Source organism: Elgaria multicarinata, chromosome 2 (genome assembly GCF_023053635.1).
Source record: "Elgaria multicarinata webbii isolate HBS135686 ecotype San Diego chromosome 2, rElgMul1.1.pri, whole genome shotgun sequence".
Classification (NCBI taxonomy): Eukaryota; Metazoa; Chordata; class Lepidosauria; order Squamata; family Anguidae; genus Elgaria; species Elgaria multicarinata.
The window spans coordinates 18,046,178-18,068,257 of NC_086172.1; the positions used below are offsets into that span (position 1 = coordinate 18,046,178).

The 22,080-nt window shown below is 43.6% G+C and overlaps 1 protein-coding gene across 1 annotated transcript in view; it reads left to right on the forward strand.

The window, feature by feature from the left end:
• Window positions 1–723: 723 nt before the first annotated feature.
• Window positions 724–22,080, forward strand: part of CPS1 (carbamoyl-phosphate synthase 1) — a 184,790-nt gene continuing 163,433 nt past the window's right edge. The window contains exons 1-2 of the mRNA XM_063116089.1: window positions 724–849; window positions 19,447–19,556. Of these exons, the coding sequence (XP_062972159.1) occupies window positions 724–849; window positions 19,447–19,556 (236 nt within the window). The remainder of the gene's footprint in view (window positions 850–19,446; window positions 19,557–22,080) is intronic.

The window sequence follows — 22,080 nt, forward strand, 5'->3', positions numbered from 1 at the left end:
ACCCCATCATACTAGAAGAGAGGTGGGCAGAAGGTAGACTATGGTCAACTGGTGGACAGTAGGCCAGTTACTACATCACCACCTAGTAAGGCAGCTGGACTACTTGCAAAAATGCTGGACAAGGTGGTCTAATCCAGAAAGGCATTTGTTATGTTCTTAGGAAAGAGTGCATACTCAAGACATGGATTAACTCCTAATTTGTCCACATTGGGGAACTTTGTGAGTGCTACAAGAAAAGAAAAGAAAAGCGCAAAACTGAAGTCAGTCCATCCCTGCACGTGAGTAGGGCAGTCAGACAGGACCTTGGGAACTGGCCAGAATAGGAGATGGTTAGTGAATTATCTGTCTAAGGTAAGCTACTGTGTGTGACAAAGGAGGAATTCCCTCGTCTTCTAATTTCACAGTTTAATTGAAATAAACCCTAATAATTCCCTGCAGTTTCAGCTGCTTTTCACTAGTAGGAGTGTTTATGGTTGGTACAGCCTTTCCCAAGGCATACATCTCTCTCAGAATTGTGGTAGACACTCCTCTAAGGAGGAGCAGAGAGGGTGGAGTTTAGCTGAAGCCTTTTTATGAAAAAAAATAATGAATGAAAATGCAAAGCAAAGCCTGCACAGTTGAGTCAGTAGATCAACTGCTCCTCAAACTTTGCTCCCATATACATTTGCATAGCTTCTATACCCACTTTAAAAAAGTAATTTTTATTTTGCCACTTACCTCAAGATGACAAGAATTTTGACAACTTGCAAAATGGTGAAAACTTTGAGAGGGGGCTTTCGTGTTTTCCATAGGGCTGTTCAACATAACCGAGATTTTTCAAGAATTGGTATCCGATCACTGAGTATGAAGGTAATTACAACTTTTCATCAACTATTGGATTAATTCTGTGTGATGTGTGTGTGTAACATGATGAGGAACTCTTGGCTGCTGATAACTTTGCATATATACAAGCAAATTCCTGAGCAAAACTAGGGTTCTAAGTTCTAATTTATTATAGTCTGTTGTCTGCAGGATGTATTGACTTAGCAAATAGTTATGTGTACCCTGAGTTATAATCTATAGGATAAATTCCTTAGGAAGGTGAAGGTCAACAAACCCTGTTAAAATATACAGAGGTCTTTAAATGAGCCAGATAATATGGCTTGGTGAAATAACTAATCTTTGCTATACAGGCGTGAAAAGACCTGATTATTTAATCTTAAACCTGGTCTTAAGAACAATGCTGGGATATCAGGCATCAGGGACATCACTTCATTTTACACGTGTGAGACTTTAGCCATTACTTTTATGATGCATTCATGCACCATACTATCTCCTGGCTTACTGAGAAACAACATTGGAAGCGTCCCTACTGGGTGGAGGGTTTGTGTTTCTCTCATGGTACTTTAATGTTACACTCAGTTTAAAGAGACAGGGCAGATGGTTCTAGCACTCAGAGTACACTGGGACAGTATTCTCGGACACAGCCTCATCTTACCGTATATGAGGCCATATGGGATTGCTATGTCCAACCTGAAGTGGATAGCTAATTGGGCATGATCTATGGCCTAGTTCTCAGGTGATAAATTTGTGTCTGCTCGGGACTACACCCAGTGGAGGCTGGTGTCTCTGATTTCGGTGGGCCTGTGAATCCATTCTGGGTTTCAGTCAGAACCAGCCAAAATTCTAAAAGCACTATCCAAGGTGCTGATCCTTTTGGGGGGATATGGTTCAGCACCTTGCATAGCTCCTGTATAGTTCAGGCTCGTTCTGACTGAAACCCAGAATGGATTTATAGGCTCACCAAAATCGGAGCCTCAATCCTCCAAAACCAGAGCCATTACTTCAGGCTGTAGTTGGGGGCTCATATGATGGAATGCTTCTCCATACAATAAATTAATAAATAATCATATTTTTCTCTTTTATTTATTACATTTTATCCTGCCTTTCTTCCAGGGAGCTCAGTACAGTGTACATTTTCCCGACCACATTTTCCCCCCTCACAGCAACCCTATGAGGTAGGCAAGGCTGAGAGTGTGTGTCTGGCACAAAGTCATCCAGTCAGTTTTGGGGCCTGATTTGGGATAGTCCAACACTCTAACTATTACACAGGACTTGCTCTCCCTGCATGCAGTCATCCCAGGCAAAACAAGGAGAAGGCTAGGCTGGGACTCTTCTCCATGACGTTTAGTTTCCAATCTGACGGGATTCCTTTGTTTGTTGGTTTGGGTAATAATAATAATAATAATAATAATAATAATAATAATAATAATAATAATAATAATAATTTCCTACCCGCCTCTCCATTTTGATCAAGGTGGGGAACAACAGTAAATATAAAATACATAAAACTGAAATAATACATAATATACATTGTTAAAACATCCTAAAAACATTCTAAAAACATCCTAAAATTCCACTGGATTGGCCTGCCGGAAGAGATCCGACTTTATAGCTTTCTTGAATGCTAATAAACTGGTAAGTTGACAAGTCTCCTCCGGCAGGCCATTCCACAGTCTGGAAGCAGCAAAAGAGAAGGTCCTCTGGGTAACAGTTGTCAATCTAGCTTTTGCTGACTTAAGTAAATTCTTCCTAGAGGACCTGAGTGTGCGGGGCAGATTGTACGGGAGAAGGCCATCCCGCAAGTAGCCTGGACCCAAACCATGTAGGGCTTTAAAGGTGATAACCAACACTTTATACTTCGCCCGGAAACTAATTAGCAGCCAGTGAAGGGATTTTAAGACTGGTCATTTGAGCCCCCACCTATAGTCTAAAATGCCCCTAGATACAGGTTTGCTACCTCATAGGCCCTTTTCAGACAACACGCTAAGCCACAGTAGTTAAGTATTTTGAGCTACACATTATGGCTTAGCATGTGAACCATGACATAACATGTTGTGTGAACCATTCCTAACCATGGTGGCTACATAAACACAGTTTAAACACGCTCACTAACCATTTGCTGCAAATGGGTTAGCGGCCTAACCATGGCTTAGTGTGTTGTCTGAACAGGCCCAGTGAGTATTAGGTCTCTATTTTAGGTTAGCCATGGATTTTCTGGAAACAACGTTTCCTTTAGATTCTTTTTGCCAAATGGGAAAACCAGGTATCCAAGATTTGTGTTTTAAATTCATAACTCTTTTCCACACAGGCATTTTGGGATGCTGTGATTCTGACAGTAGAAGTGTATGCTTGTCCAATCTGTATTGACCTATAATGTCAACTGAAATTAGAAATTTTGGGGGTGGTTTCTCTGAACCCTCCTGTATTCATATACTGATCCATGATACATCATCTCTCTTGCCAGTTAGAAAAAGTGGATGGCAAAAATAACCACACACTTCTGAAGGTCCACAAGTTCAGAGATGCGCAGGGCTCACTAGCCCCGCCCTCCACTGCGAAATGGAGGTTTGCAAATGGAGTTTGACACCGGCATCAGCCGGCTTTTGCCTTCAAGACACGGGCTGAATGATACTACTTGGCTTCATAATCAAAAGTGCTGTTGCAGGGCGATAAAATTAGCGTGCTTTGCTGGAATTTGTTTATCTGGCACAGGCTGATTTCAGAGGAAGGGCAATTGTCAATATCCCTGGCTTAGTTGCAGGAAATTGATGGAAGGGGTGTAGACTGCACAGCTCCTCGCTGACAGTGCATGGCTGCTTATTCATTAGGTCTTCCTGCTTATTTTGCAGCTTGCTTCCATGGGTCCTCTCTCTGCTGCTGAATGCAGCTAGTAGTGGCTTGTTTTAACCCTACCCTCTTAATACAAAGCAGCAACAAACCCATCAATCCAGTCTGGATAATCATTGGGAGAAGGAGACGCCAATAATCATAGGATCAGCATAGTGTACAAGCCCGGCCCAAGCTCCCATTCATCAGTGGCAATGGCGGTGGATGGGCGGGGCAGTATGTGTATAAACTCCCAGAACTGTTTCTGCAGCTAGCAGTCTCTAACCTACCAGGGCCTGTAATGTCCACTCTCATTTTTCCACACATGGATTAACTCAGTTTGGAAATAAGATATTAGATTATACAAGTCTAGATCCACGATGTATTTTGCAATTTGTTTATTTTGAACCTTTTCTAAAAAATAACATCCCAACTCCCCTTTTCAATAAATGAAGGGTAACATTCATTTGATTTTAAATATTCCTTTTTAGTTTTTGTTTATATTGCTTGCTTTAGGGACAACATCTGTGTTTGAAGTTTTGTTGCATATATTTTTTGTTGAAAATATTAATTATATTTTCATAAGATACATTCTTTGTTTTTATTAAATTGTGTCTTCATATTTTGCATTACTTTTCGCATTAAAATATTATTAAATGTATGCTAAAGTTAAACATGTTTAAAAATACAAACATTAAAACATTAATGTAGCAATGTGTTTTAGCAATAATTCTTATTTTTTTCTTTCCTTCTTTTATTATTTATTATTTATTTTATTTACAATATTTATATATCACTCCCCATTTAAAATTTCGGAGCGGTGTACAAGATAAAATGAAAATAAAAACAGAATAAAACACTTAAAACAGATTTTAAAAGAAGCAAATATAGCAACTCATGGCTGGACATTAAGGAAAGTCTTCCTGGAATAATGATGTTTTCAGGAGGTGCCGAAAGGAGTACAAAGTTGGTGCCTGCTTGACCTCCAGAGGCAGGGAATTCCACAGGAGGGGAGCCACCACGCTGAAGGCTCTTCCCATGGTGGACTCCAATTGGACCATAGGTCCATGTGGATCGACCAGCAACATGCCCTCAGATGACCACAGTGGCTGGGCAGGGTGGTGAGGGAGAAGGCACTCTCTCAGGTAGAATCATAGAATAGCAGAGTTGGAAGGGGCCTACAAGGCCATCACGTCCAACCCTCTGCTCAATGCAGGAATCCACCCTAAAGCATCCCTGACAGATGGTTGTCCAGCTGCCTCTTGAAGGCCTCTAGTGTGGGAGAGGCCACAACCTCCCTAGGTCACTGGTTCCATTGTTGTACTGCTCTAACAGTCAGGAAGGTATCCTGGTCCCAAGTTGTTTAGGGCTTTGTACACAAGTACAAGAACCTTAAACCTGGCCCGGTAGCAAATAGGCAGCCAGTGCAGTTCCCTCAGCAGAGGAATTACATGCTGGAAAGGGGCAGCTCCAGACAACAGCCGAGCTGCAGTATTCTGCACTAGCTCCAGCTTCCGGAGAAGCTTTTAAAAGACACTATATGTTTCAAGTTACCGTGTTCAGTTCATCCAGTGTTTCTACTTGCTTTTTTAAATATATCAAGCAAAGATTCAGAATCAACATAGTGGAAAATGTCCTTTCTGTAAAGATCATCCGGGGAGAGCAACCCCATGGCCTCTAGACAGAATCTGGGGTGGGAGGGTGGGGGCATAGGTTTCCTGGATCAGTACTCTGACATTGGACCCAGGAGTCCAAGCTTGCTTCCTCATTCCCTCCACAGCTGGTGTGAAGGGAAATGGGCCAGCTGGTTCTTCCTCCGAGAGGAGGGAAAGGACTTGGTTCTGTGGGTGCAGAGGGGAGGGACTCGGGAGGCCAGCGTATGAAGAATCCTCCAGCCTCCTCAGCTTCCTCCCCTCCTGCTCCACAAAGCCCCAGCTAGATGGGTGAAAAAACTCGTCTAGCAAAAATGCAGAGCGGGAGGAGCATGGAGGCGAAGATCGCATCTATGCTCCTTCTGCTCTGCATAGGAAGCCCATCATCCTCCAAATTCAGAGGGTGACAGGCATCCCGATAGGATTGTGCCCTAAACGTTGCTTTGCTTCTCTTATAATCTCAATAAAGTTTTTCCTTTCCTTTCTTTCCTTTGCTCATATTGTCTAAAAATGCAGATTGTGCTTGTCATTATATGTATCATATCTCTCTCAATAATGTCTCTTGCTCATGCCTTCCAAGGATGATAAAGTTCCGGATCTTGGGGGAATTAATTTTTTTCTTGACTGCTCCTTTAGCCTCCTTTATTACTTCGCTTCCTTCCTCATCTCAGTATATTATAAATATTGTCATTTTTCTTTTCTTTTCATGTTTAGATTTTCAGCTTATTCAATTTAGTTTATTCTCTTTTCTTACGTTTCAATCATGCAGCTATTCTTGCAGCTGCTCCACACATTACAGTTTTAAGATTTGTTCTGTTGTGTAAGTTCCTATGGATGTGTTGTTTGATAATGAACTATCACTTTTCCTCATCACTTTTTAAACCTACAGTTCTGTGACCTGAGGGTGTGGCATGATAGCTTTTCAATCACTGTCTTACAGTATATATGACCCCAGAATACTTGTTGAAATGGATATTGTCTGTTTTTATCCTTTTTATGGTATATTTGCTTTTTAAGGTTCACTGTTCGAATTTTTGTAAACCGCCCAGAGAGCTTTGGCTATGGGGCGGTATATAAATGTAAATAATAATAATAATAATAATAATAATAATAATAATAATATTTCCAAATAGAAAGTCACTCTCTGTCTCAGAGTAAAACAACAACAACTTATTTTCTTTACACCTGGAAAGTACTTTGTACCTTCAATTCCTTTTCCCAGCTTTTAAAAGTTTATAGCTGCTGATTCTAAATTTGGTGAGAAATTGCCTTTCTTTGACCCATTTCACCAATATGAAATCACCCAGTGGTGTGGTATGTTCTGTCTCTTGACTGTAAACAGCAGGTCTACTTGTTGCAGCTTTTGATTTGTGCATTTTCAGTAGCTTAAGGCACAATCCTATGCATGTTCTGATGACAACAACTGGTCTGGAGGTCCCAGCATGTGTCAGCCAGCATGGCTAGTTGGGGGACGTTGGGAGTTGTAGGGTTTTCCCCCCTGTTTGAATTTATTTATTTTATTTATTACATTTATATACCGCCCCACAGCCGAAGCTCTCTGGGCGGTTCACAAAAGAAAACACACATAGGATTGCACCCTTAATTATTGGTGTCTTTTAAGCACTGGTGGTGATTTGGAGGATGGATGAATGGCATATATACACCAGGAAGCCATGGGCACAAACCTCTGGCTGATGGTAAGCCACCCTGAGTGCCATCTTTGGGAGAAAGGTGAGGTAAAAATCAAATAAATCATCATGATGTGTTAGGACACTAGCTTAAAAAAACTCTCTCTCTCTCTCTCTCTCTGTGTGTGTGTGTGTGTGTGTGTTTGTGTGTGTGTGATGGAGGGTGATGATGAAAGGCGGCCCTGATCTTTTTGTGAGAGCAGAATGCTGGATCAGAATACAGCATAGCTCTTTTTATGGTTCTTGTGTTATGTTCCTACGTTTCTTGTGTTATGTTTCTATGTTCCTCAGTTGGGGGGCGGGGGAAGCATGTCTTATATCAGGAATTTTACAGCCATTCAAAAGTCTTGAGGAAGATCCAGCTATTGAGAACCAACAGCCAATCTCCCTAAAAAAATGATGTACCTGACAGCTTTGCCAGGATTTCTAAGGCAGTCTCCAGTGGTACAGCTGGCTCATCAATTCCCAATCTTACAACAGCATCATTTGATAATACCAAGCAGAGCTGACCCTCTTATGAGGCAGGGGGTGAGTCATGGGAGGGCCAGACCTTGTCACAGCTGATGGAACAGGAGGACTGGTTCCATGCTACCCCCTCCCCAACAAGCCCATCCCCCCACTGGTTGCTCTCCCAGTGTGGCATTTGCCTTTGCCAGAGTGGGAGTGGAGGGTTGGTGGCGGGGTGCTCCAGAGCTGTTGCCCACACAGTGGCACACAGTGGGTGGAGATCCTGGCTGGCTCCCCACCCCCGTCCCCGTTGCAGCAAATGCCACGGGGGAGAACAACCAACAAGGTTTTCTGGATCCTCTCAAGGCAATCCAGAGGCAGGTTGGGGTCCCTGAATAGTCACATGCCCCCCCCCCAAAAAAAGCAGTTGACACAGCTCTTCAGAGACATTGTGAGAAGGATGTCCAAGGACTGTACATGTTTTCAATGTCAGTTTCTACAATATGTAATCGGCCAACTTGCATTTAAAATCTACTCACAAAACCAATCCATTAGCCTGACCTCCATAACATGGGGGCCACAAACTCATATGAAGGAAAAGCAGCAAATTGTGTTTTTCCAGCTCAAAGAAGAGAAGAGGCAAACTTGTGTGTTAGCTGCACTGACGTCAAACAGCTCCCACAAGTTGCTTAGAAGTGACTCTCAGTTTTTCATGTTGCATATTGCAAGTGCTTTTGCCTTACTGAGTCTGTATCCATAACACACAATGGCCTATTGCATTATTTAGGCTCCCCTGCTCCTCCGTAACCTTTTGGAATATCTAAAGAGAGAGAAATGATGGATGGTGACACCAAAGGACTTCGAGTGGGAGCTCGGCAGGAATAGCATTACAGAGACTGATCAAGCTGAGCTATGATTTCCTTAGTGAAAGTGCTGAGCATTATAACAAATTCCGAAATGCTTTGTGACAAGAGGGTTGCAAGTTTAGTCTTGATGTCCACACAGTCTGCATCACAGGGATTCACAGATCAAGTTCACTTCGCCCCCCTCCCCCCAACATATCAGGAAGGACTGGACAGCAGGGGAGGGGGAGATCTGGTTACAAGCACATCACATCCATACCAAGGCTACCAATGTGGCATTTTTGCGGACTGTAGCCCAGAAAGAGGCAGGGACAGGGCCTTCATTAAGCTTAGGCATGCTTGGGCACCTAAACGTAAGACCATAAGAAGAGCCATGTTGGATCAGACCAATGCTCCATCTAGTCCAGCATTCTGTTCACACAGTGGCCAACCAGTTGTTGACCAGGAACCCACAAATAGGACACAAGTGCAACAGCACCCTCCCACCCATGTTCCCCAACAACTGATGTATAGAGGCTTACTGCCTCTGATACTGAAGTTAACACATAGCTATTAGGACTAGTAGCCACTGATGCTCTTCTCCAGGTATTTGCCTATTCCCCAAATTAGTGGCCATCACTACATCTTGTAGTAGTGAATTCTGTAGTTTGTGTGACCAGCTGATGGCCCACACCCCAGCAAAGGTTTACTGATAAGTTACCTCTAGACGTCCTCCTCCTCTTCACCATTGCAACTTGCTTGTTCCCCCGTCTCTCGCTCTGGCCCAGACAACAGTGGTGGTGAGAAGCAGCAGCTGATGCCATGGCCTACTTGCTCACTGTCTCTCTATCAGTCAAGCAAGCAAATGATAGCGATGAGGAGGAGGAGGAGGAGCAATAGCATTTGGTGACAGTGACAGTGAGAAGGTAGACTTAGGGAAGAGGGGTCTCATTGAGTGCTCTCAAAAAACAAGCTGGCTCTGGGAACAGCGGTGAGGTGAGGCCTGGGCTGAGAAGACTCAGCTGCAGCTTCAGAAAGGCCAAGGAAGACACAATAAAGCCTGGTGCCTGTGGGCAGGGTGTCCGTCTCCCTTAATGGCAGGGGAAAGCTTGCCTGGAGAAATCCAGGGCCAGGGTGCTTTGCGCCTTCCTCCTTCAATGGTAAATTTTTCTGGGGTACACCAAACCACCGCATGAGATTAATTTCCCATCGTTGTCTTTTGGGGCTCACTGCTGCTGTAGGATTTCCAAATCCAGACCCTGAATGGGGCCCTGTGTGGAAACTAGAATTAAACCAGGAGTGGCTTTCTTACTATAGCTTTGCAGGCCTTTGCTAGACCTACCTGAATGTCCGGTCAGGAGGAGGGGCTGTTGCCCCAGGCTATACGTCAGGCGCAACGGGTTAAAGGAAAGTCCCGTCGTGCCCGCCATTTTTTTTCATTTTTAAAGGGCCAGGTGCGCAGGAGAACACGATCGACAAAGGTGAGTTTTTTTTTTTAAAAAAAAGGCTCCCCCGCTCCCCCCCTACTCCCGATGGGTGCTGCACTCCTGGGGAGCACTGCAGACATGTGCGCGGCTTCTCCCGCCTATGTGTAAGTAAGCGCGCGTAGGTGGGAAAGCAGTGGAACGGTCTACACCTTCTGCGGTCCCAGGCTCAGACTGCGAAAATACTGGGCTACAAGTGGAGCCCATTACCCTGGGGCAAGGAAGGGTTGACCCCTGCCTAAACCCAGGATCCTCTGTGCATCATATGGACGCCCAGGGGTGATCCCGGGTATCAGCCCAGGCTAACCCCGGGTCTAGCAAAGCCTGCAGTAACAAGAGAAGATGTTTTTCTCACCCTCCTTATGCGTCTGTTGAAGCTGCCCTCTTAGGGTTGGACCTCCCCTCCCCCCCAGCTCTCTTGCCTGTGGTCCCAACTTCAGGCTTCCAAACCTCCCTTGTCTTCATGACTTCTGCTTCTATTTCTGACCCTGCTCCTATAACTTGACCTTTAAAGCCTTAAATGGGTTGGGACCAAATTCCTTGAAGGGTCACCTTCACCCATACCACACTTTAAGAGAGACCCTCCTAATCTACCCCCTTGTGAGGGCAGTTAGGAAGGCAGCGATACAAGAGAGCGCCTTTTCTGCAGTGGCCTCCCACTTCTGGAATAAGTTGCCATTGGGAAAGCCCTGAAAACGTAGTACTTTACTCTGCCCTTCTCCTGATTATGTTTTATTGGACTGTTGTAGCTGCAATGATGTGTTGTAGGTTTCGTCTTATGCTGGTGTTTGCTATTTTTTAGAACATTTGCTGCTGTTGCTGTTTTTATTACCACATCAGTTTTTATCATATCAGTTTTTACTATATGCATTTTTACTGTTGTATGCTGTCTTGGGAGGCTCCTGCCAAGAAATTTTTTAAATAAAGAAATATTAGGTAAAGTTTTCCCCATGACTTTATCTCTCTGCTAGGAAAACCGTCACCTGCTTAATTTCAGATACCTGCCTGGAGAGAGCCAGGAGGAGAGCCAGGAATCTTGGGAACTTAACTACCCCACTTCCTTCTGCCATTCCTGGTTTTCATCCAGCATCTGTTATTGCTGAGCATTAATGGTTCTTCTTTCACCCCCTTTATGTCAACATGTATAATTTTATTTATTTATTTATTTATTACATTTCTATACCGCCCAATAGCCGAAGCTCTCTGGGCGGTTCACAAAAATTAAAACCACGAAGAGCATAAAAACAACCAAAAAATTTAAAACACAAATACAAAATACAATATAAAAAGCACAACCAGAATAAAACCACACAGCAAAAAATTAATTTAAGTTAAAATATGAGATTAAAACAGCAAAGTTTAAATTTAAGTTAAATTAGGTGTTAAAATACTGAGAAAATAAAAAGTTGGCGACGGAAAGAAAACAATGTAGGTGCCAAGCGAACCTCTCTGGGGAGCTCATTCCATAACCGGGGTGCCACAGCGGAGAAAGCCCTCCTCCTAGTAGCCACCTGCCTCACTTCCTTTGGCAGGGGCTCACGGAGAAGGGCTCCTGTAGATGATCTTAAGGTCCGGGCAGGCACATATGGGAGGAGGCGTTCCGTCAAATAACCTGGCCCCAAACCGTTCAGGGCTTTGTATGTTAATACCAGCACTTTGAATCGGGCCCGGACCGATGTCTGCTCCTTATGTCCTGTGTGAGCTTTTCCTAATCCCTCCCAATACTGGTCACTCTTTTCCTCACCTTTTGTACACTGTAAACTTCTATAAACCTTTGTACTAGTTTAACTATCACGGCTTCCCTCAAAAACAAATAGGAATTCCAGCTTGGTGAGAGGCTGAGAATTCCCTGCTAGATTTGTACGCCCTCTTCACAAAAACTACACCATGGACAAGGCATAATTATTAAACTGTGACTCAAAAATGTCTGATCCAGGCTGATCAATACCAATCAGACCAGATATCTCAAAAGAGTTGGATTAATGAGACTGCCTACAAGAGCTGTTCTAATCTTAAACTGATTTATTTGTTCACAAAGATTGCATGTGGAAATCACATTTAAATCCAAACTGATATAGACATGAACTTTTGTCAAAGAATCATAGAATAGCAGAGTTGGAAGGGGCCTACAAGGCCATCGAATACAACCCCCTGCTCAATGCCTATTCAATGATACTGGAGATTGTGGGGTCCCAAGGTGAGCGTCTTTCTGATGTCCTGGGAACTCAGACTGGGACATTTGCTATGCCTACTTTATATACATTTTACCCAGCTACTGATTCACCCAAAGATTCTTTATATTATTTTTCTGCCCTTTAGATGTTGGCCCATAAGTCAGTATCAGTCTTGTTGCTAATGGTGCAAGGCCCCTGGAACGTTGTAGCTGCTATTTCGAGTTGTTATTCCACAGGATGTTGCAACTGCTGATACTACAGGTAGTGAGAGACTCTGGATAGTCTGGCAGGCTTCTCCACCCAGTCTCCAAAAGTGCTAATGGCTTATGGCTTCCTGGGATTCCCATTAGGAATGAGTGAACTCCTCCATGTGCTACTCATACACCGCTCGCCGGTCTCCTGACAGGTGTGTGGGCCAAGCCGTCAGGTGGTCCACAGGTGCCCGGCAGGAGCTTGCAGCTTCCCACTTTTCTGCAAGCTGCCATTATGCACAAGCTATTTATGGAAATCACCACTTTGCATTTTGCACAAAATGGTGGTCGTAAATAGCACTAATTGCACCATTCATGCCTGCAATTTTGGGAAATGGCACTATTTACAGCTGGCATTTTGCACAAAATGGTGGCTAGTGGAAAAGTGTGGAACTGCAAACTTGCCTGACTCATTGTGTGCTGTTTCGGGGAAGCTCAGGAATTTGTGCGCGGGGCGGTGGTGCGGTGAGATTGGCAAAACCTCACCAAGCTCAACAATCAAACCAGATTCCTCCAACTTCCCTATTCCTAATAAATCGTAACTCAGGGCCCATCAACATTCACACCGCTGGAACTTATTTACCTACAATGTGATGCATACAATGGATGCATAAAATGTGATACATAATGTGCTGTCCAGAAAATATGATGCATAACTTCTCAGTTTAAATCGGTGGTGGACCTATGTCCAGAACATTTCCTCAGGCCTTATATATTGTTTACCTCACGTTCTCTTAGGTCCCTGTATCCACTCTACTGTGGATTCTTGCCCCGCTCCTATGGTTCCCTATCCCTGCCCCAAACGACATGTTATGTGGAGCTACCAACCTGTGTTTCTGTTGTAATATTTAATTGAGAAATGTTGTTCTCTTCTCAGCCACCCCCATTGGGTTCTATTGGAAGCAATGGGAAATGCTAATGCCATAACACCATGCTCTCACCCCCAACTACCTGCTACCAGGGGTATATGGGTTGGTTAGGTGCAATATGTCTTCCCTAACATGTAGTGGGGCCTCAGCTTCCATGTCTCCTAGACCTTCTGCTTGCTCATCCTGGATTGCTAATATAGCCCCTCTTCTTCCCAGGATCAATGTGAATGTTTTAGTTCTAGCCAATGTGACCACACACTCTCCTCAGAGGAGACTGTCTCTGAAGATTTTTCATTCCCCCGCCTTGTTATCAGTGAGGTGGGCAAACTAGTGTTTGAGTCAGGTTTCCCAATACCTCAGGCAAGCACACGTTCTGGCAAACTGCATGGGGACAGTGAAACTTCTTTATTGCAGTAAATCTCATGGCAAAGGCTTAATGGTTACACACTTCAGAAATCGTATAGCTGAGGGTCATTAGCTATAGGCTCCAAGAAATTCCAGAGTAGTCAAAAGCTAATCACTACTACTGTGATGAGATCCCCATCAATGTGGTTTCCCCATTGCCATCTTCACAGTTCTGAACACAAGATCAAACCCAGTCTGCCGATGCACTCAGCTGATGACAAACAAAGACACACAACCCACAGCAAATGAGAGTTCAATTGTATGAGAAGCCTCACAGTACTTTTCATGGCAAGCCCTTCGCAATCCAAAATTCCTATTAGAAGGGACCATGTGCAGAGTGCCTCCAGAGTCTCAGATGAGGGTTTTTTCAGCAAATACAGACTAGATGTTCCTAGCAAAGTCTCCTTGCCTTTGCGTCAGCATAGGCCTCCTCTGGACCACTTCACAGAAAGGGCCTTTCAGCAACACCCTTGTCCAAACAGGGCAGCGCTGCTCAGCCCACCAAGACGGCACTTCCAGCTGGGCGTGCCTTATGCAACCCCCACTCCATCCTTTCTCTATCAAGTTCTCACAGAGAGCTCCCCTGCCAAGGCCAGGACAAGCAGGTGGCTGCAGGGAGTAAGGCAACTCCCATTCCCTGCTCTTAGAACGCTGACAGAGATTGACTCACACAGATTCTGACATTCCAGAGGCTGAACAGGCCCAAAGCCTTCCAGACTACTTCTCATTAAATCTTAGCTAAAAACTACAAGCCCCACGGCAGTACCTTAACTATCTTTGACAGCTTGGATTGTTCCTGCAAGTGGAGACTCACATGACTGAAACGCCCCTCCAGATAAAATAAATAAATAAATAAATAAATAAAAACATGCACATAGAAGGCTAGATATTAGGGAGAAGGAGCTTAACCTTCTCCTCCATGTATCCATTCTTCACTAGGTAGCACAATTAATATTTATTACATTTTTATACTGCCCAATAGCCGAAGCTCTACCTTTTCATATATACCTTTTCATGGATCTGTTTACACTCCTCTTTGGCTCAAGATGGTGAGAAACTCTTGCTTGAATCATCCACCCCTTTGACACCTAATGGCTCAATATGTGTAGGGTGACCATGTGAAAAGGAGGACAGGGCTCCTGTATTTTTAACAGTTGCATAGAGAAGGGAATTTCAGCAGGTGTCATTTGTATATATGGAGAACCTGGTGAAATTCCCTCTTCATCACACCAGTTAAAGCTGCAGGTGCCCTGCCCTCTTTTAAATCTGGTCACTCTAGTATAGCTCCTGCACTTTAATTATTGTGATGAAGAGGGAATTTCACCAGGTTCTCCATATATACAAATGACACCTGCTGAAATCCCCTGTTCTATGCAACTGTTAATGTAGGGTGACCATATGAAAAGGAGAACAGGGCTCCTGTATCTTTAACAGTTGTATTGAAAAGGAAATTTTAGCAGGTGTCATTTGTATATATGGGGAACCTGGTGAAATTTCCTCTTCATCACAATAGTTAAAGATGCAGGTGCCCTGCCCTCTTTTGTATCTGGCCACTCTAGTATAGCTCCTGCAGCTTTAACTGTGGTGAAGAAGAGGGAATTTCGCCAGGTTCTCCATATATACAAATGACCCCTGCTGAAATTCCCTTTTCTATGCAACTGTTAAAGATACAGGAGCCCTGTCCTCCTTTTCATATGGTCACCCTAAACATGTCAAAATTTGGGAACTACAGATATAGATATTTTGTTATCAAGGAACATGCAGGAAATGGTTACATCCTTTTCTGATCCTATCTCTTAAATGAAAAAGGCAAAGCTGGCATTTGTTTCCTGATTAAAGAGATCATCATAATTAAAGATAATGATCTAGTATTGCATTCCTACAACCACTAGAGGGCAGGAGAAAGACACAGTTTTAGGAGCAGGAAGAAGAGAAGGCCAGCACCAAAAAGCCAAAAAAGAGTCAAAGTCAGTCAGAATAGTACTCAGAAATGAAAGACTTGAAATATCCAACACATTTCAACAGATAGTCTTCATCGTGATGTCATTTAGCTGGCTTTTTTTTTTCATTCCTGAAAAACACACAAATGTGATGAAATAACAGGTAGGAATATCTCCACTGCTTTGGTCATTAGCGGAGTCACCATCATCAGTTTGACTGTGGTTACATTGACAGGTTTTCCGTTCTGTAGCTTTTGCTTGTACAAACAGTTATAAAAGCTCATGACATACCGTATTTCTTTGATTCTAAGACACACTTTCCCCCCTAAATAAACAGGTCTAAAAATGGGGTGCGCCTTAGAATCGATGGCGTCTTAGAATTGAAGAAATATGGTACATTGAAATGGGTTGGGTACATCGAATATCAGAAACAAATTCCTTCCTTCAGCACTGTCTGAGGTTTTGCTTCTTTTAGGAGCTTTTTGATATTTTGATTAGCTCAGGCAGCAACAAGAGTGGACATCGTTTGCATAGCATATCCAAATAATCCAGGGTTGGGTTATTCAAGGCCTTCAAGAGGCAGCTGGACAACCACCTGTCAGGGATGCTTTAGGGTGGATTCCTGCATTGAGCAGGGGGTTGAACTCGATGGCCTTGTAGGCCCCTTCCAACTCTGCTATTCTATGATTCTACCATGGGAGAAGTGACTCTGGGCTCATGATCATCTGTTGTTTGTCACCTCCTTTGTCACCTTCCCTATTAGCTTTCACCACAGACCCCAAGTGCTGGTAGCTGGTCTGTCTGGCCTGGCTCGTGGGAGAAGGGCAAAAAAGCTCACAAGCATCATTAGCTTGTTTGTAAATTCCTCCAGCAGCAACTGTGCAATTCATTTCTGAGTTAGCTCTACAGGTGATCCAGCCCTTCTGATTTTGTACCTTTTTAATAGCATAGAATATATGTCCATGATGAACTTGGATAAATACATTTAGTGATAGTTTAAACCCCAGGTGTGCAGTTCTGCATATACAGGGGTGCTAGTTACAAGACTGATTCCCCCTTCAATCTCAGGCTGATCCATACTGATTTGGCCAATCCCTCAAGAAAGAGGCAAAGACATCTAATAAAGCCAAATATTCATTTGAACAGGGGCTTCCTTAGAAAAAGTCTGGCTGCAGTAAAGTTTCACTGCTTTTCGGGAAGGTGCAGAAGCCTCAGTTTTTGAAGTTGGCATCATTTAATACACATCTGAAGACACGGGCTTTAAGGAGTGGGTGGGGGACGTAAAGAGAGCAGTGTGAGCAAAGCAATAACTAGGGAGCTTGTAACAGTACAGCCTACTGGGCAAAGGAGAAGACTGGGAGATCCATAAAATCCCTGGGAGCAAACGACAAAATGTAATTAAAGGAAGAGAAAAAATATTGAATGCCGGCTTTGAAGACGATTTCGGTGAACAGTAAAAGGACTCTCAAAATATTTGAAGCACACAGAAAGGAAAACAGAAATTTATTTCACTGGAAGTGGAGAGGCAGAATTGAGTGAAACAGGGAACAAAGAAATTCTTGTGGCCCCAAAAGGAAGGATGACTTCAAAGGAATGGGCACAGTCCACAGAGAAGTTCTCCTGCAAAAGCCCCATTGAAACAAGCCGGGGCTGTGCACCACATGCCCAGCTGGTGTGTTGCACCTCATGTTAATGTGCTAAAACAAAAACAAACAAACACCCAACCGTTTGTTTAATTCTCTTGTACGTATAAGCAGCTGGAATTATTCACTGAAAAATCAACGTCAAATTCTGTGTTTGGAATGGATTTTGTTTACTTGATTTCCATGTTCTACGCAGTTGGAATGGTTTCAGAATTTGAAATTTGGGAGCGTAGAATTTAGAATTGTCAAAATGGATTATATCTGAATCAGCCTTGAACTGTATTGAGCAGCAAACTAAGAAACTCAGGGGATCAAATCCTTAGCTGTAGAAGAAAGATGAATGGAAGATCGAAGCAGGCTGAAACAAAAGAAATGGTATAGATGTAAGGCAATGTGAAAGAGGCCTGCATTTGGGGACCCAGGAACATACAGAGAAATCCATTTGGGACTTAAATGGTTTCTCTAATTAGGGATCTGAAGAACAAGGGAGATATCCAAGTACTCTAGTGATGGGAATGATCCAATTGTGTCCCGGCATAGGCGCTAATTATGTTGCGCTATCCGAAACCAACAGGTGTGCAACGTTAACTGTATATATGGGATGACCAGATAGGTACTGAAGATGATATATTGTTGGAAATGTCATTTCTACATTCTTTCCACACTAATTCATAAATACTGCCAAAAGATATGTTGCAAAGAGGTAAAAACACACACAACACAACCCTCATCCACGTTGACATTCTGAACAAAATTTGGGGACATTGACACCCCTCCCCACCTTCAACTCAGTTAGTAGAGAAATCTACTACGAACCGCCCAGAGAGTTGTGAACCACCCAGAGAGCTTCAGCTATTGGGCAGTATAAAAATGTAATAAAATAAATAAATACTTAGTTTCACCAGGTGTTTTAAACCATATTTTTAGTATGTTTTCTTAGCTATCCTGGAGACTTTTAATCAAAAGGCAGGTTCTAAATATTTTAATAAAGAATAGATTCAGAGGTGTTAGTACATGCCCATGAACTGCACCAGCATAAATAACATGCCATTTTAAAAAAAGAGTGCATCAGTGCATGTTATCAAATATGTCCAGTTAGGAGATGGATCAAGAAATCTTTAATTCCATTTGAAGCTGAAATTGTTCACATTGGGAACTGATTAGCCCAGGTGGCCTTTTCTAATGGTTTGTAAAAAAAAAAAAAAATTGTATTAGAAAGCCATCAGCTGAGGGATGTGTGATAATGTCCACACTTACAAGTCGAGTAAAAATAATTGCTTTAGGAATGCTGCATAAACAAACCTGTTCTTAAATAATGATGATGATAAATCAAAACCAGGAAATACCTGCCTGTCGAAATATATACATTGCCAGGGTACTGTTCACCTGTGCTAGATAAGGCCCTTTGGGCAGAGTAATAATAAGACCCCATAATGCTTGCTGATACCGCACTTTTATACCTTGATTGCAGTAGCCATGTTTACTTAGGAATCAGTCCTGTTGAGTTCAGTGAGCGAACTTCCCTCCGGGAGAGGGTGCAAGGGTTTATTGAGCTGTTAATCCTTAATTTTGATTGTGGGGGGAAAACCAGTATCATTTTCATTTTGCTGAAAGGGAACTGAGGTTAGGAGAGGGACAGGGTGACTTACACAAGGCCACTATCATTGGGGAAGGTGAGGCTGAAATTCAGGTTTCTACAATCTAAGCCTGTCTTCCTGACCACTTTGATAACTTCATTGAGCTGCGATTTGACAAGGACTGTTGTCATTATTTCGATTCATTAATATTGTAAACTACATCAATTCTTTACTGCTCTATATTTTTCTCTCTAGTGTAATTATCTTCTGAAAGAACGGTAAAATATAATGTGTTTAATATAGGGTACCTAGGGGTGGGGGGGAAAGGGTGTGCAGGACTGAAATGGCTTAACCTCCTGCAGTGGGGCTGTAAGATGTTGTATGTTATGAGGATTGATGCCATACCGGTGGGTACGATTGGCATTGCCCCATTCTTAGCTCCATTTCTCTACTTCCACCCTCTTTGGAAGGAGCCTGCAAAGAGCTGTTGTGTCAGACCAGGCGTTTAAAGACCATTTTAGCACAGTAAAGTTAAAAAAATAAATGCTGCAGGAATATAGAGAGGAAGAAGCATGTGATTTGGACCACTAGGCAGTGCAACAGGAATCTTGCATACTATTCACCCCATGGTCCTTGGCCTGATGTAAGAGAATCTCTAGGATGAATGCAGGACCAGCCTCCCATCCCAAGCTACTGTACAGATGATGGGACAGTTAATAAGGGTAGAAGGAAGGAGGGTTTAGATTTTGGAACTGATGACACAGGGTAAAAAGAATGACATACATGTAAACATATAAATGCTGAGTCTCCCAAACTTTTTTTTTAGGCACAGACTGCCAGTTTGGTGCTGGAAGATGGAACCAAGATGAAGGGCTACTCATTTGGCCACCCGTCCTCCAAAGCTGGGGAAGTTGTATTCAATACTGGGCTTGCTGGGTAAGGGGAAAAAACCCACTGTTTGTCTTGTCTTAGAATTTGCTGTCATATTGCAGTGACAAAAATGTACGACTATCTTTTTTAACAACTGAATGAGCTGTTCTTCCTTCTAACCATTTTGAAGTGTTTTTTTTAAAAAATTATTTTCTACAATACTTAAACATACACCATTACAATTAAAGAAACAACATACTACATAAATGTTGAATAACATCAATATCATATCTATATAACATAATCAAACTTAACATATAAGTGCACCCCCCACCTCGGGATCTCATTCCTGATTCCAAAATCTCATACTTTCTTCTGCTGGCGGTTTCCCACTTCCCTTAGAAAACAAAAATATTAGGAACTGTTTCCAAATTCCTTCAAAATCATTTGTTTTAGCTATACCTCTACTCCATTTAATATTACAAGTCAATTTATCATTAATAGCTATATCCCATACTTCTTTATACCATTCTTCAATAGAATACTTCAGCTCTCATCAGCCCCAAGCAGCTGGGAATGCTGGGAGTTGTAGTTCAAAACAACTGGAGGTTAGAGAATGCTGCTAAATGTCTACGTTCAAACTTAGGCCACAGCTAGACCTAAGGTTTATCCTGGGATCATCCAGGGTTTGTCCCTGCCTGAGCACTGGATCCCCTGTGTGTCACCTAGATGAACAGGTTTGACCCCTCGATGATCCAGGGATAAACCTTTGGTCTAGCCATGGCCTTAGTTTGTTCTCTGGTGCTATTATAAAATGATGTGGATAATGTGAATTTGCAGATGTTCTACTGTCAGAGAAACATGCTGAATATGGTAGGGGATGATCCTCCATCTGGAACAGAACTTTTTAAAGATCCAAACTTAATGAAGCTCAAGATTTTAGGTCAATATTGAGTATAGCCTTAGCACAGATCCTGTACAAGCTCTGTTCTCCATATGTATGAGAATCACCACAGCCCAAGAGAGGCTCTTACATAGTTTCACTGGTGGTGCTAACACTACTTTACAGCACGGGAAATCTGCTCACAACGTTTTGCATCTGAAAGCCATTATTTATGCTTTCGACAGTACTAATTACTAGCTACGTTAATATACCTGCCAACAAACAACTGTTTAATATAGATCAGAATGATGGAGGGCACTGGAGTTTTCTTCCCTGTGATAGATTATGGGCAATAAATCTTGTCACATCACAAAAGCCAAGCAGCACCTGATGGATTAATTCCCCTTCAACAGCATGGCTCAGTGTCAGAAACTGTGTCCATTTATTTTGCAGACCATACTTTGAGCTTGTTTTCACATGAATTCACTCTCGGTTCTTGTTGCTTTGACTCATACGTCCATGTATCCCACGAGCCATTGGACTCATAGTGCATCTCAAAGGATCTGATATCAGGGCTCCGGAGACAACATGACAGCACGTGATGATCTCAGACCCTTCCACACATTGGGCGTGCCCAACAGAGTCTTCTTGTGCAGCTGTTATGATGCACCACCGGCACAGCGTATCTCTGCAGCTCAGCCTGTAACAAGTAAACAAAGCATGGCAGGAAGCCCCAAGTCAGGATGAAAGCGGAGGAGGGAGTAGAGAGGGGAGACCATCCAAGCAGGGCCGGTGCTACCTATAGGCAAACTAGGCAGCGGCCTAGGGCGCCAACCTAAGAGGGGCGGAGCGGCAGTGCAGCACTCAGCCAAAGTCCGAAGAGTGCACGCGCGCGTTGGCTGCACGAAGGACAGGCGACCTCCTTTTCACTGCCATCAATGCCTGGCTCCTGTCCGTGGCAGCGCCCAATCCATTCTTCCAGGGGGCGGCAGCGGAGCTGGGCTGCTGTCAGGCAGCGTGGGGCTGTGAGCCGGCCGGGCAGCGGCCAGGCCCGACCTGATCCCACTCTTCCATTTCAACTTCCTGCGCCTGGCAGTGGCAGCCCCTCTTGCTGTCTCACCTGGCATCGCCGTCGCCTGTGCAAATCGCCCTCATGCCTGCCTCTAAGGAAGCGCCTTCCCCTCCCCAGCACCTCCCCTCCCACCTTCCTCTCCATCGCCCTGAGCGGGCTTTGGCAAGGGAGGGAACCGGGCGCAGGGCGCTGCCACGGCCCCGAATCCGCCCCCACGGCCCATGCACCTAAAGGACGAACACCCAAGACCAGGAGCCACCCACTGGAGAATTGCCAGCTCCGTCGCTCACGGTAGTCAGGAGAGTTTGGGGCCTTGGTGGATTCTGAGGCCCAGGAAGGAAGCCGCTGCCACATGGTGATTTTTGTTTATTTATTTGTAATGCCTCTATACCGCTTGATATAATTAAATCTCTAAGTAGTTCACATATTAAAACACACATTTAAAATACAGTATTAAAAACTGTGGTGTGGCTGTCCACTGGTGATGAACTCAGTTCCAGTCCCGGGCCCAGTGCTCTTCAACATTTTTATTAATGATTTGGACGAGGAGGTGCAGGGAACGCTTATCAAATTTTCACTAGAGGTCTTCAGGGGGCAGCTGGACAACCATCTGTCAGGGATGCTTTAGGGTGGAT